The 15,764-nt window shown below is 41.2% G+C and overlaps 1 protein-coding gene across 1 annotated transcript; it reads left to right on the top strand.

Annotated features, from left to right (window-relative positions):
* Positions 1 to 832: 832 nt before the first annotated feature.
* Positions 833 to 10,001, top strand: ANKRD1 (ankyrin repeat domain 1). The gene is made up of 9 exons (XM_036828315.1): positions 833 to 1,250; positions 1,910 to 2,089; positions 2,999 to 3,136; positions 3,264 to 3,371; positions 4,418 to 4,516; positions 6,046 to 6,144; positions 6,287 to 6,385; positions 6,523 to 6,621; positions 9,157 to 10,001. Exons 1-9 carry the CDS (start codon positions 1,224 to 1,226, stop codon positions 9,265 to 9,267), a joined length of 960 nt encoding a protein of 319 aa, XP_036684210.1. The 5' UTR covers positions 833 to 1,223; the 3' UTR covers positions 9,268 to 10,001.
* The last annotated feature ends 5,763 nt before the right edge of the window (positions 10,002 to 15,764 follow it).

Raw genomic sequence — 15,764 nt, forward strand, 5'->3', positions numbered from 1 at the left:
ACTGACACCAAGCATTGTAAATGGATGACCACAACAAAAGCAACAATGGTTGCAATTACCAAACACGAAACACACTCACACTATGTCATAATATTGACATTCAGTCCAGTAATCCTCCACTGTAACAGCTCCTTTACTTTGCAGTGAAAATTGATTTGTATATTTTTTGCCTCTGAGTCCTTGTGGGATTTTTTTTTTTTATTCAAACAGAAAGTCACAAAAATTATAATCATCCTCATCAGTTCACTCAGTCCCATGTAATGAATTTTTTTTTTCATCTTGATCTTTTGTTAGCACTTTTATGAATTCATCAGTTTTCCATTGACCAGCTCCCACAGGTTAGTCTTTTATCTACAGCACCTGAGCACTTTGGCTCTATGACCTAATCAAGGTTGTACTGTTACTAATAACCGGTCTCATATAACCTATCTTGGGACATTTTGGAAACTTTTTGAATAAAAATTGCTCCAGTAAGCATGCTGTTTTAGAAGACAGTGAGCATGTCATGTGCTAATTATGGCCTGTGACACCATAAAATAAAAGTGCATTACTGAATGCTTTCAATTTCTTATAATGATGGGAAGGTGGCATGTCATGGGGCCTTTTTAGCCCCAGACATCACCCCAGAGAATTCCAAACAGATATAGACAAGGGCAATTAGGACCCGGATCCTTTCCTCTCAGGCTGTTTACCCATGGGAATAGGATGTCCTGAAGCAACACTTCCCCCAAGTGACGTGTCGATAAGTCTGGTTATCAGAAAGATATTATTGGTGGTGTGATACACAGGGCATTTACATTTTCTTGATAGGGTTAGTCATATGAAAGCTGACAAAGAAGGAAAAGGAGCAGTGGTGTGGTGCAATGTCAACAGACAGCTGTCCCCTGGCTTCCCGATAAATAGGATGACTTGCATTGCTGAGCGGTGTGGTCACTGCCAAAGGAATGGCCCTCTCACATTTCTTCCTGATTCACATATTCAGTGGGGTTACTTGTCATCCCCTCCCTCTCCTGCTTCCCAGACACTGAGTCTGGAATGAAAATTCACCTGCCTCTGAGTTGGCCCCGGGTGGGGGGGGAGGGGTGTTACTTGGGTTCCCAGGTTGGAAGATTAGCTCACCCGGCCCTAGCTATATAAGCTGATCAGAGCAGGGGGGGCTCCCCAGGGCCGACTCAACGTTTCATCCCCCAGGAGGAAAACAGACAGACGAACTTCAGGTCAACATGATGGTTCTGAAAGTAGAAGAGCTGGTATGTAAAGCACATTATTTCTACGCAGTGAAAAATGGGGCAGCCTTGATTTTTATTTGAAAATTGAAATGCCCTTTTCTTTCTCGCATAATGTGCTGGTACTCTGAAAATATCATATATGGAAAATGGTTGGTTTATGTGATGAAATAAGTGAAACTGGAAAAAGGGAGCTGGCAGTAATGAATTCTCTACATATTTCCTATCTATTATCTTCTCCTTTGCTTTTATTACTAAAGTGTGTAATCATGTATAGTTATCAAAATGCCTTAGGGGAGAAGTTCTATTGCAAGAATATATGTCTGGAAACTATAACTCAAGGCAAGGGATCATCAACCTAAAACGAAAGAATTTTAAATAATCGGTGGGGATGGGGAGGACAGATTGTGATTTTCCTAGGAGGAATGTGATTAAATGGATTAAAAGTAGATTTAAACATTTCAACTTAACCTAAACCTTGATTTAACCAAGAGAGGTGGACAAGCATCTGAAGGTTATCCTGGAACACTGCAGCAACTCGTTGCTGCCTGAGATATGAGAATGTGCTGCATGGACGCCACTGTCAGCAGGGAGGGAGGGCCGGGGGCTGCCTGCAGCATCCTCTGTGGAGAACGACCCCAGGACAGGCCTGCTACTTCTGACCCTGCCATCTTCCCTTGTAGGTTACAGGGAAGAAGAATGGCAGTGGGGACGCTGGGGAGTTCCTTCCTGAGGATTTCAGAGATGGAGAGTATGAAGCTGCTGTCACTTTAGAGAAGCAAGAGGACCTGAAAACACTTCCAGCACATTTTGTGAGCCTGCGGGAGCAACAGTGGAAAACTGATAAAGAGCGAGAGGCAGAGGTAAGACCCTTCCATGAAATTCATGAGTGGGAGGTTGGGGACGGGGCAGCGGATGGAGGTGCCAGACAGGAAGGAGAAGAGAGAGAAACCAAACAAATGCAACCATTCCAAAGATGTTTCTTTGCCAGATTCTAACCTATAAAGAGGCAACTTCTATGGGATAGGTTGCAGAAAATAATTCTTTGGCAAGACTATGACCTCTGGATTCCGAATCAATCACTGTATGTTCTGTGACTGTGTTTTGATTGAAAGACTTGGAAAGAGAAATGTGTCCAGTGAATTTCTGATGTCTTACACTGTCTAGTTAATCCCAAACAAGGGAGCCTTCTTTTTCTTAGTAATGTGGTTTGTGGTCCACGGATCATTGTTTGACTGTGGCCGCTTTCTGTGTTGACAAAATGTGTTGCTGGGTGAATTTTCATTACTTACTAACCACAGATAAAACATGCATTTGTTAGCTGTAGTCCAGGATAGTCTATTTCATGAGCCCTGCTTAGTGGGCCACCTGAAGACACTGGCACTGAAATTTTAGAGCTTAAAACTTATTAGTGGAGTCTTTTGGGTAAAAAAAAAAATTCATGAGCATGATACAAAATTCTACAGAAATCTGGGGTTTGTTTATGGAAATAATTACAAAATCATCACTTAGAGACTAGATCCTATCTCCAGTGAAAAGCTGATGCTATGAGCAAGGAAAGTGAAGATGAAGGCAATTAGCTGAAAAATTTGACCCCTAAGTACTTGAATAAGAAATCACTAAATCCAAGTCAAAGATTTACTATAAATTTTTTATCTTTTTGCGCAAACTGCTCACATACTTAGCTCAGACCTTGTAGATTCTGTTTTGACACAACCAGAATGCTTGTCAGTAGAACTCACTGTATTTTGAAACATGGATTTCTTTTTTAGCTCAAGAAGAAAAAACTAGAACAAAGATCAAAGCTTGAAAATTTAGAAGACCTTGAAATAATCATTCAACTGAAGAAAAGGAAAAAATACAGGAAAACTAAAGTTCCAGTTGTGAAGGAACCTGAACCCGAAATCATCGTAAGGGCTGCTTGGTTTTGCAGTATTACACCTCGGCATTAGGCTACAGGGGAGTAAATATCTGTGGAGGGTTTGATTGAATGTTGGAAAACCCATGGTAACTCTCACACTGTTTTTTTGGCTTTAGACAGAACCTGTGGATGTGCCTAGTTTTCTGAAGGCTGCCCTGGAGAATAAACTGCCAGTAGTAGAAAAATTCTTGTCAGACAAGAACAATCCAGATGTCTGTGATGAGGTAAGGCTTATACAAAGCACTGCAAAATCCAGCTCATTAATTTTGTGTTTCTTATGCTTTGCTGCAGCCTTGCTAATCTGGTGCCAAAAATCAATCCACCTGAAACAGTCTCCCCAGCTGTTGCCACATATGCCAATAGCATAACAGGGGAGTGCAGTGGTCCAAAAAAAGAAAATGCTGGATTAGAGCTATGGATTGCATTATTTTTTTTGCACTCTAATATACTTCTGACTGCTTTTTCAGCTTGTCTTTAATTTTTAGATCTTTGAGATAGACTCTTAATATGGCAGGACCAACTAGTCACCAATGGAGAAATATATTATTAGCATTATCTTTGATTGGACTCAAATACATCAGCTCTACACAGGGAATCTGTAGACTGGAGTTCAAGTGCTAGCTCTGTCACTACTTGCCTATTTGATTTTTAGCAGCCAATCTGCATTTTCTGGACCTCAGTTTCCTTATCTGAAAATAGAGGGCATTGGAGTGAAATAATGCCTAAAAGGTGTTCCAGCACAGTCTATTAATCCATTTATATGAAGCCATTTACCAGAAATCACTAATCCTTTTTGTATCCTTTCCCCCATGAATTGAAATGGGGAATCATTTCTGAAGTTGAATGAAAAATGTCTCCCATTTTCTTAAAAATGAATTGAATGCTTTTTGATATTCAACCTATCAACCGTCCCAGATGGAAGAAAACAGCCTGAACTGCATGGCAAATACTACAGAAACCATGAAGGCACAAAATATAAGAAAGGGAAATGTCAGCATTTAGATAGTTTTGAATCTTTAAGCCCATGTGCCTCGATGTAGACCTCTAAGCACTTAGAAACGTATGTTGCAGGAGACGTAAATCTCAGTTGCAGAATAATTGTTCTAGACAACAATTTTAGTAAATTTGACATTTCTAATTCATAAAGAAGCACTCAAGTTTCTATCAACTAGGTCATCAGAGTCCCCAGCTTCATACTTCTTAGAAAGGATTTATGCTCATTTTTATATGCATTGCTCCCTCTCTCTTTCTTAAATCTCTGTTTTGACAGTATAAACGGACAGCTCTTCATAGAGCATGCTTAGAAGGACATTTGGCAATTGTGGAGAAGTTAATAGAAGCTGGAGCCCAGACTGAATTCCGTGATATGGTAAATATATTTCTTTGTCTGGAAGTGAGCCAAAGTAAGTAGACTATGTGAAACTTGAGAAAACCTACAATGGAAAAGGGGGCTGACTGTATTGAAAATTGATCTGCGAGAACTAGGCAGAAGCTCGTTTCTCCATACAAAGGGAAGTTGGGAGATGGGACTAGGTCATGCGGGAAGTATTTTTCACACATACTGAAAGGAGAGGAGTGTTCAGGGAAAAGAAGGAAGTGAGAGCTGCTGGACAGAATTCAATATCCTCATCGAAGACTTGGGTCATTATCAAGTCAGTAGCCTTACTGAGAAGTAATGCAGTCAACACTTGCCTTTCAGCCTCCATGTCCTTCTACCATTTGTGGCCGCCTGCTCCTGGCCCCTTGGCTGCCAACAACATCTCAGAATTCTCTAGCTGCACACCTTATATGATAGATGCTGATTGTCATCAGTGAGATTTGGGGCTAGACTGCATACAAAATGAATTGCATCTACGGAAAGTAGTTGCTATTCAGACCTCAGTAATTCAACCACTGTGATTTCTACACAGACCGGTACACAGCATATTTTATGACCTGAAGATTGAGCTGAGAAAATGCTTTATTTAAATACAGCTCAATTTGACTTTTCAGCAAAGTGGAAAAGGGACTGAAAAAGTCCAAAGGAACTGGCCAAAATTGAACCCAAAAGACGTACACACAGAAAAACAAGAAAAGAAACAAAATATAAAGTTTGTATAGAAAGACACAAAAATTCATGAGCATGGGATTTGGAGGGCCAGGGATATACCAAACTTACTCCTATGAGTAAGTGCAGTGACCACGAGTGATGATGGTCAAGGTACAGAGGGTGTGCTGGCACAAATGGCAGGAGAGACCCAGCAAGGGATGAGGAAAAAACAACAGGGACAAGGATAGGTGTCAGATCCAGATGAATATCTTTTAGAAGGGACTACTTTTATTCTGCCAGAATTTTAAAATACATTTGTCTAGAACTTTTGAGTGCATATGGCAAAAGTGGTTAAAAGTTCCAGGCAGACTGTGGGTTGGAATATCTCTTCTGCCACTTACTAGCTGTGCTTCCTTGGGCAAGAAACTTGAATATTTTGGAGCCTTGTTTTTCTCATCTGCAAAACGAGCACAGAATACCCACTTCATAATGTTGCTGGGAGCATCATTGCGTCTGAAGTATGAGGCACTATGTCGGCACGAGGAAATTCCCAATAAATTGTAGTTCTTATCCTCTTTTAAAAAGATTTATTAGGTTTATTAAGAACCTCCTAATGATGCAAACACACACATAGATACATACACAGGAGCGCATACACTCACATTCACACACTTAAGAGTTTAGCCAAAACATTTGGCAAGAGCCTTCGACTACAATAGTTACAATTGGCAACCTAGACGAGGACAGCCCAGTGTCACCCACGGATGCCCTAGCAAACCTGGCGTTCCTGGGCTTTAGAAACGAAGTACTAATTCCTCTGTCTAGGTTCTTCTTTCACTAACTCCTGTCCTTTTACCTTCCCGGTACAGCTTGAATCCACAGCTATCCACTGGGCAAGCCGCGGAGGAAACCTGGATGTCTTAAAACTGTTGCTGAACAAAGGAGCAAAAATCAGTGCGCGGGATAAGGTACTTCTCCTCCTCCTGTCCCCCTCCTTCTTCCCCTCCGCCTCCCTGTCCCTCCTCCACTTCTCCCCTTCACACACGCCTTGGGGTCTGGGCAGCCTCTGTCCTCACGCCCAGGGACACAGCAGGCTCTTGCATTTTGCAGTTGCTCAGCACGGCGCTGCACGTGGCGGTGAGGACCGGCCACTACGAGTGCGCAGAGCATCTCATTGCCTGCGAGGCGGAACGCAACGCCAAAGACCGAGTGAGTAGCCCGGCAGAGTTTGGCCTCCTAAAGCTTCACTCATTTACATATTTGGAATAACTGCCCCAGCCGGGCACCCTTGCGGGACCCACTTCCTGGCCTCAGGCTCACCTTGTCTGTTCACTCTGCTTCTCTAGGAAGGAGATACCCCCCTGCATGATGCCGTGAGGCTGAACCGGTACAAGATGATCAGACTCCTGATCATGTATGGCGCCGACCTCAACATCAAGAACTGTGTAAGTGCTCAAGCAAGGGGCCCTGCTTGCCAGCTTTCTAATGAACAAAAATATGGCTCACATACTTGGAAATATTCTTACAACGGTAGTGTTGATATTTCAGGGGTCTCTTGACGGTTTAAATGCCCCTGGTCATTCCCATAAGGACATTGCTGAGTTTGGCAAGGACTCAGATCACCTGGTCAGAGATGGGGAAGCCATAGTGACTGCTATGACCTCGGTGCCTAATATAGCCTGTAGTAATTCTTTAAAAATTTGGCCTTGAAGATAAAAGATGGCCAAACCGCCCACACTTACAGACATAAGCACAGTCTGCCTTGGCCATCCCTGGCTGAGCAAGGTCTGGGTAGTCAGGAATAAAGACACCTACCATTGCTGAAGTTGTCAAAAATTCCACAGTGGTCAATGCAACCAAGGGCCAAGGAACTCAAATTAATCAACATCTAATCCAAGTAATTCTGAATAGTCCTCCCCTCCTTACAACAGCATGACAGGCTACCACTTTTTCCAGGGGTAGCCATGCTTTTGCCTATATTTTTGAGATAATTTCTGTTCATTCTCCTCTTTGGTTTATCTGCACATCCCTCAAAATACTTTCCTATATTTAGGCCCTGAAAATGCTTGTATAAGTCCCCTTTATGAGTACGTATTAATTAAGCTTCATCTGTAAGCCAGGGAATGTAACCAAATTTTCCTCATGGTCCCAATTCCCAGTCAAGCATCATCTAAGCTTTAAAAATATCACTGGGAGGAATGAGTGTAAAGTACTGAAGAAGTAATTTGAAAGAAGCTTTTGGAGAATCACTTTACAAAGAAGGAAAGAAAACCCCAGTCATCTTATACTGTGAATAATTTCTTCCTCTTACTGTGTTACTATAAGACTGAGAGGAATACTTCATCATTCAAAAAAAAAAAGAAGTCTTGGTGACAGGAACAAAAAATAAATGCAATAGAGACTGCGTTAACAGTCGGGTCCCCTCATTCTTGATATTGGGATTGGTCTTATCAAATAATTTAAACAAACTATCAGAAAGAGTAGATTCAGTGAAATCCCCAAGGCTGCAGAAAATATGATTTTTTTTCAGGCAGTGAGAGACACTACCTGCAGAGATAAATAGCGTACAGATTTGGGGAGACTGTGTAAGTAGCCAGGGAATCATGAGATAAATTTCAATACAGAGGAGTTCGAGGAATTCATGAAAGAATAGCCCCAAATATACAAATAGGGATCAGGGCTCTGAATTATCAGTAAGACCCCAGCATAAAGGTTCTGGAACTGTTAATGTCACTGACCCAATGGATGGATGTTCCCAAAAAAGACCACTAAGCTATTGGACACCATCTTGAAGGGAACTGGAAACAATACATTACTGTATTGTTGTCCAAAACTCTGTCTTCATGTTTGCTGATGAGTGTCCCTCAAGGTAGGATGCTACAAGGTGAGAAGGTCCAGAATGAAGGTTGCAGGGCCACTAACTCAAATCTGCACAGGGCCCAGGCAGATGGGATAGATGACTTACATGGTGGCTGCTGGTGCCATGCACACAACTTACTTCAAGGTAGCAGCCCTTCCCCAACTCCGTCCATTGCTGCTCCATGAAACCACGGGAACTGTGCGGCCAGGTCTCCCAGTTTTTTCGCAGAGATCACACATTCAGTTGGGAAATCTCTTAATTTCCAACTGTTGCTAATTAATTCCAACTTTTAAAAAAAATCTAAGCTCTATTTGGGCCAAAACAGGTCTCTAGCTTTATTTGCATCTCAAAGCTGCCAGTCTGCCAGTCTCTGGGATAAAGAGAGACTTCTGAATGAATAGAGATGGAAAATTTTAGGACTTCTCAAATTTAAAGACAAGAATTGAGAGGTGACACAGTTTTAATTGTTGTAAATATCTTGAGATGTATGCTTAAGGTAAAAAAATTTTGGTCTTAAAAGTTATTTATACATCATAAGTTATACATCATTGATATCATCTCCAAGAAAAATAAATTTCCTGGGAGAGACCAATGTAAGTTCTGAGCAGCTGTGAAAAATCTACCCCTTGGAGTGGTACTTGTGTACTTAAGCCAAGGTGTTGAAGCAGCTCATTCCCCACCAGTTTTTATCAATCAGGAATCATTTTCCAAATTGATAGGAACTGGTTCTTGACCAAGAGGGATACTACTACCTCCCCACACCCATTTTGCAGGATACTGGGTAAGTATGGAGGCATTTTTTGAGTTTGAAAATGACTTGGCTTACTCTTGCTGTTTAGTGTCTAGGGACAGGGATTTTTACCACCACCTGGGATATCCCACAGGAAAGAAAACCACTGCTAATCTGAAATGCCAAAAGCATTCCCGTGAGAAACAGTGAAGGGCTGGTTTGAATATAAACTGCAAATCACTCATAGTGGAAAACATAAAACACTTCAATAACATACACCTATCCATTACCTCATTAAATACACACACACACACACACACACACACACACGAGATGAATTTATAGATGCCTCCCACCTGGAAGTCAAATTCCCTCCTCTATTTTGATTAGGCTGGGAAGACTCCGACAGATCTGGTGCTACAGTGGCAGAATGGAACCAAAGCAATATTTGACAACCTCAAAGAGAACTCCTACAAATCCTCTCGCATAGAGACATTCTGAGAAAAACGACGATAGAAGCTTCCATTGGCTTCTCTTCACTGCCCCAAAGAGCGACTCATCATGAAAACTAGCTTCTCTTTATCAACCTGTTGTAAAGCGGCACCTAATTATGTTTTGAGAAAGCACAGGGACGTAGGTATTGACATTTCCCTTAGTGAAACCCACTGTATTTATTTGTATTTATTACTGTTTATTTATTTATTTACTGCGATACCACCGATATTCAGATCCTTCGTGATCACCCATTTGGTGAACAAGCTTAGTTTGTATGTGATGTGTCAGAGCCTTCCCATAAGTAGTTCTTAAACCGTGTTAACCAGAAGTGCTGTCAGTGCCAACTTACGTGTCACCTCGCTCATGGAAGATGTTTCAAGGTGTTTTTGAAAGACAAAGGGGATTATTGCAGCCCTCTTTTCTCCTGAATTTTTCATGCTGAAGTGTGAGGCTGTGGAAAGCCTGTAGCGACAGGAAAGGAAACAGAGTGAAAGTGATTCTGTGAGGACAGTAAAGCCGGCCATTCGACGCCTGGGCCTGGTAATTCTTACTAGGTCACACGCTGTACGTACCAAGGTAAAGAGAATGTCTTGAGTGTAAGTGGAAGGAGCGGGCCACTGGGCCGTGCAGAACTGAATGAGTTCAAAAAAGATGAAAGTAACTGCGAATTGTAAATGTGTAAATGTATATTATGCTGTATGTATATTTTATGTTCATAATAAAAGCAAATCCTAACCCTCTTTCCTCCTTTTAGTGGGAAAGAATCATGCAAAAAGGCCATTTAGATGGGGTTTTCTTTGTCTTCCAAGCTTTTCATATTAGGAATGTCCTGTAGAACCACACCTCTCAGTATTTAACGTGTACACAGATCACTTGAGGATCTTGTTAAAATGCAGATTCCGATTCCTCCAGTGTGGGTGGGGCCTGAGATTCTGCATTAACGACAAGCCCCCAGGTGATGCAGAGGTGGTGGTATGGCACAGCCACATTGAGCAGCATGGCTGTGAAAACCATAAAGATACCCAGGAGTTCAAGCTTTTTTGGCCCCAGTGATGGGGAGAAAGAGACCCCTGGTGGGCAAAATGATTACTGCAAGTTAAGGTGTTCCCTTAAGATGTTCCCCTGGGGCTTAACTAATCTGAGGTTTAACAATTATTGTGCACACCGGGCGGTAATGTCAAAGACTGCCCACGAGAAAACACACCTGGCCAATGATTGTTGACCTCCAAGGGGAGCTACTTTGCTGCCATATGCTGGACCAGGTGCTATGACCTGTGATGAGAAAACCAAATTGTCCCCACCCTGCCTTCCTGGAATAGATGAATATTAAAGAAATAATCACAGAAATCAATATACAGTAACAATCTGAAGTAAGTATATAAAGAAGTAAAAAGTACAGAGTGCTGAGAGTCTAAGCTGTGGAGGCCCATCACTCGATGGGGAGGCAGCAGAGGGGGTTTCTACAAAGACTTCTTTGAGGTGGAAACCTTTCAGGGGAGTCTGAAGGATAAACTGGAGTTATTCAAGCACAGTGTTCCAGGCAGCAGAGAGAACACAGAAAAGGGCAAGGTTATGGGAAAAGTATGAAGGCCAACATGAAACACTCGCACTAGTACCCCTCCCAAAAAACACCCCAGATAGGATAAAACTCGTAACCTCTTCGCTATGCCTCTAACACTTTGAGAGGGCATGTAGGCACGATCCATAACCAGAAGATCCTCCAGTTAGCTGATCATGGAGTTGTGAGGATGGTTTGAAATATTTTTGTACCTTTTCTATCTAGTCTCTGAACAATCTGTAGAGTCCACCTCCTGGGGGCGTCGGGAGCTTCATTCTCTCTGTTATCTCCCTCTCAATCCCCTTCTGCCACCCCCTGCTCTCCCTTGAGGGTCCTGGCTCTAACCGGTCAGATCCTTAAGGCTTGGGGTCCTTCCATTTCTTCCAAGTAAAGCACCTACAACAGAGGCAGCATCTCCACTGCTGCAATGATGTCTCCCAGAGCATAGCTTGGGTGTGTTATTATTTACGTGGCCAAGTTCATTCTTGATGTCTTCCTCAAGCTCCCCTCCCCACAAGAGCTGGAAGGTAAAGGAGAGAAGGAAGTAAGGGGTTAAAACACTTCTGTGTTGCTGCATATAAAGATCTGCACTAGTACAGAGGTAGGGGGCATGAGAATCAACATGGAATAAGTCCCATTATAACAAAGCCAACTCAGTGACCTTTGCTAACGGAAAAGATAAAACACTTCAGGCAAAACCTTCAAGGTTCTGTCACACTGGCGGTCAACTTTTATAAGCTCCCTGTCTTCCCAACTAAGCCAGCTCTTTGCCCACAGTCTGCGTCTTGCGTTCTTTTACCAGTGAAGGGAATGTCCCACTGGCCGATGGAGACTCTTGGAAGTTGTTCTAGACTTTCCCTTTGCCTCATCCCTCTTTCAACCACCCACCAAGACTTCTTATCAAGCATACTGCCTAAGGGGTGCTGTGACCTGTCCTCTTCCCCTCATCCTAGGGGCCACTCCCCCAGTTCAGATCACCACAGCAGCTCCCGGATTACTCAAATGCCCTCACCTTACTTCCCTCCAGTCTGTTCCTCAAGTTGCAGCCAGGGTGATTTTTCTAAAATGCAAATAACGATCAAGTCATTCTCCACTTCAAAATTTTTCAGTGGCTGCCCATTTCTCTCGGGATGAAATAAAAGTGCCTTAACGTTTTCTAAAACTCTTGAAATCTGAATGCTGTTAACTCTTTATTCTCATCTATTTCTCATTACTTTCCTAGCTAAACAGCAAATTTCAACTCTACTGAATTTTCAGTTTCTTAAAAAATCCAGGCACTAGCTTTTGTTCTCATATACTGTGCCAACTCCCTGGAAGTCTCTTCTTCCCACCCCACTGCATAATTTCTCCTCATTCCTCCCCTTCAGGGTAGCTGTATGTCCTCCAGGAAGCCACCCTTAACTCTTACTTAGACTTTGTTAGTCTCAAGTGTGTTCCTGCTGTACTTTTTTTCTCCATGTCATAACATCTATCATACTGCCTTTACCCCCCGAATGAAAAAATCTCTCCCCTTGAACAAGCAATACATGCTCATTAAGTATTAAGCCAATTATAGAAATGAAGAAAGCAAACGTCACCAATAATCCTAATTTCGTGACACTGATTATTTCTGTGCACATTACATATGGGCACTGTACATTTAGCTTTATAACTCTGTTTTCAATTGAACAACTTATTCTAGACATCTTTATAAATGGTAGTCTTATGTTTCAATGTACAATGGATCATTTAACCAATCCTATCATTATTGGGCATTCAGGTTGTTTCCATTTTCCCATTTTAGACATTGTTGCAATGAATATTCTTATCCATGCATCCTTTACACCTAACCAGTTATTTCTGAAGAAATACATTTATAGAAATACCTATAAGGTTGGTATTAAATTATCCCTTCCACAATGTTATTGCCTTTTCCTACAACCATGAAAATACTCATTTTATAAATCTTTTATTTTTTCAACCCGATCAGCAAAAGAAAGATATATTTTTGATGATTTTCCCTTGATTACTAAAAAAGTTCAGCATCTTCAGGTTTATTGAGCATTTTTCTGGGCCAATCTTCCTTGCTCAGTTTTCTACTAAGGCAGGTTCCCTGGAAGCGGTGCTTGAAATAAGGATTCTTGTGGAAGTGATTTCTTGACAGTGGTCTATAAGGGACTGAGGGAAACAGGACAGGGCAGGAGAAGAAAAGAGGCAAAGACATGGTTTCAGAAGTCTCTCCTACACCTAATCCCATGGGGAGCTCAGGAGCATAAACTGCACCACAGAGGCCAGAAGGCCAGGCTGTAATGCCCTGCATCAGGCATTCACCGTGGGCCAACCTCCAGGGGAGGGTGAGGATAAACCATTAATATCCAACATGCAGCAGCTGGAGAAGGGGTACCCAGCCTGGTAAAAAGGATCTGGATGGACACTAGCAGTATTTGTCATGTTGCATATTTGTTTTTTAAAAGCAATTTCTTTAAAGAAGCTAAGGATGCTACACCTCTCTGGAATATGCCCTGTAAATGTTCCTTCCTAGTTGTTTGTACTTTTCTAACACTACATTTTTATAGACAAATTGATCAAGCTTCTATGTTTTCTGGCTTTGATGACCACGTTTAGGTCTTTTCCAATCCAAGCTTTTTTTTTTTTTTTTTAAATAATTACCTTTTTCTTTAGTATTTTACACTTAAAAAAATTTTAAATCTTTAATCCACCTAAATTTATTATGCGTGTGTACTGGGTATGACATAGGGAATGGACTTCTTGTTTTTCCTAAATGACAGAATAACAGCTGATATTTAGTAGGTACATTCTATATGACAGGTTCTGCTCTGGGCCTTCTACAAATTTTAATCCACTTAACCCTTGCAATAATGCCATAGGGAGAAGAGAAGAAGGAAGTGAGGCACAGAGTGGTTACATCATTTGTCCAAGGTTACAGGTAGCAAGTACTAGAAAGTTGGAGTTTTAACGCAGGCAGTGTGTCTTCAGTCTCTGCACTTAACTGTACTGTACTGTGCTGTCCTGCCTCTCCTGCCAGATAACCAGTTGTTCCAACACCACTTACTGAATAATCCATCATTTCTCCCTATAACTGAAGTGTTCCGGACTCCCAGCTCTTTCATTCTTCTGTATGAATTTCTGTACCAATTATACACTTTTAGTTACTAGAGTTCTGTTGTACTCTGTAATACTCACCAATATAAGTGTCTTTCATTGTTTTTCTACAAAATTCCTTAGCTATTCTCAAATTTTTTTCTTTCAAAATACCAAGCCTAAAAACAAAATCTATACACAAGCAAACAAAAATACATACGGACACTTTGTTTTGGATTTTGTTAAATTCATAGATTAAATTGGGGGAGAATTTGATGTACCATGTCTCCCTTCATGTATTCCAGTCTTTAATTTCCCACGTGACTTTTATTTAAGAGTTTTCTTCACAGAGTCCCATCATTTCTTGGTAATTTATGTCTTTGTGATTAGGGCCACCTTTTTTTTTTTCCATTTTAAAATAGACTTGTTTTATTTTTTTTTAATTTTTTTATTTTTTAACATCTTTATTGGAGTATAATTGCTTTACAATGCTGTGTTAGTTTCTGCTTTATAACAAAGTGAATCAGTTATACATATACATATATCCCCATATCTCTTCCCTCTTGCATCTCCCTCCCTCCCACCCTCCCTATCCCACCCCTCTAGGTGGTCACAAAGCACCAAGCTGATCTCCCTGTGCTGTGCGGCTGCTTCCCACTAGCTATCTATTTTACATTTGGTAGTGTATATATGTCCATGCCACTCTCACACTTTGTTGCAGCTTACCCTTCCCCCTCCCCATGTCCTCAAGTCCATTCTCTAGTAGGTCTGCATCTTTATTCCTGTCTTGCCCCTAGGTTCTTCATGACCATTTTTTTGTTTGTTTTTTAGATTCCATATATATGTGTTAGCATATGGTATTTGTTTTTCTGTTTCTGACTTACTTCACTCTGTATGACAGACTCTAGGTCCATCCACCTCATTACAAATGACTCAATTTCGTTTCCTTTTACGGCTGAGTAATATTCCATTGTATATATGTGCCACTTCTTCTTTATCCATTTATCTGTTGATGGACACTTAGGTTGCTTCCATGTCCTGGCTATTGTAAACAGAGCTGCAATGAACATTGTGGTACATGACTCTTTTTGAATTATGGTTTTCTCAGGGTATATGCCCAGTAGTGGGATTGCTGGGTTGTATGGTAGTTCTATTTTTAGTTTTTTAAGGAACCTCCATACTGTTCTCCATAGTGGCTCTATCAATTTACATTCCCACCAACAGTGCAAGAAGGTTCCCTTTTCTCCACACCCTCTCCAGCATTTATTGTTTGTAGATTTTTTGATGATGGCCATTATGACCGACGTGAGATGGTATCTCATTGTAGTTTTGATTTGTATTTCTCTAATGATTAGTGATGTTGAGCATTCTTTCATGTACTTGTTGGCAATCTGTATATCATCTTTGGAGAAATGTCTATTTAGGTCTTCTGCCCATTTTTGGATTGGGTTGTTTGTTTTTTTGATATTGAGCTACAGGAGCTGGTTGTAAATTTTGGAGATGAATCCTTTGTCAGTTGCTTCATTTGCAAATATTTTCTCCCATTCTGAGGGTTGTCTTTTCTTGGTCTTGTTTATGGTTTCCTTTGCTGTGCAAAAGCTTTTAAGTTTCATTAGGTCCCATTTGTTTTTGTTTTTATTTCCATTTCTCTAGGATGTGGGTCAAAAAGGACCTTACTGTGGTTTATGTCACAGAGTGTTCTGCCTATGTCTTCCTCTAAGAGTTTGATAGTGTCTGGCCTTACATTTAGGTCTTTAATCCATTTTGAGTTTATTTTTGTATATGGTGTTAGGGAGTGCTCTAATTTCATTCTTTTACATGTAGCTGTCCAGTTTTCCCAGCACCACTTATTGAAGAGGCTGTC

This window comes from Balaenoptera musculus, chromosome 16 (genome assembly GCF_009873245.2).
Source record: "Balaenoptera musculus isolate JJ_BM4_2016_0621 chromosome 16, mBalMus1.pri.v3, whole genome shotgun sequence".
Classification (NCBI taxonomy): Eukaryota; Metazoa; Chordata; class Mammalia; order Artiodactyla; family Balaenopteridae; genus Balaenoptera; species Balaenoptera musculus.

Bases quoted from the DNA above. Each gene is read 5' to 3' on its own strand.
- ANKRD1 (XM_036828315.1), top strand. From the start codon at position 1,224: ATGATGGTTCTGAAAGTAGAAGAGCTG. The intron at 3,137-3,263 runs GTAAGGGCTGCT...TTTTGGCTTTAG, and splicing joins AACCTGAACCCGAAATCATC to ACAGAACCTGTGGATGTGCC. The intron at 6,622-9,156 runs GTAAGTGCTCAA...TATTTTGATTAG, and splicing joins ACCTCAACATCAAGAACTGT to GCTGGGAAGACTCCGACAGA.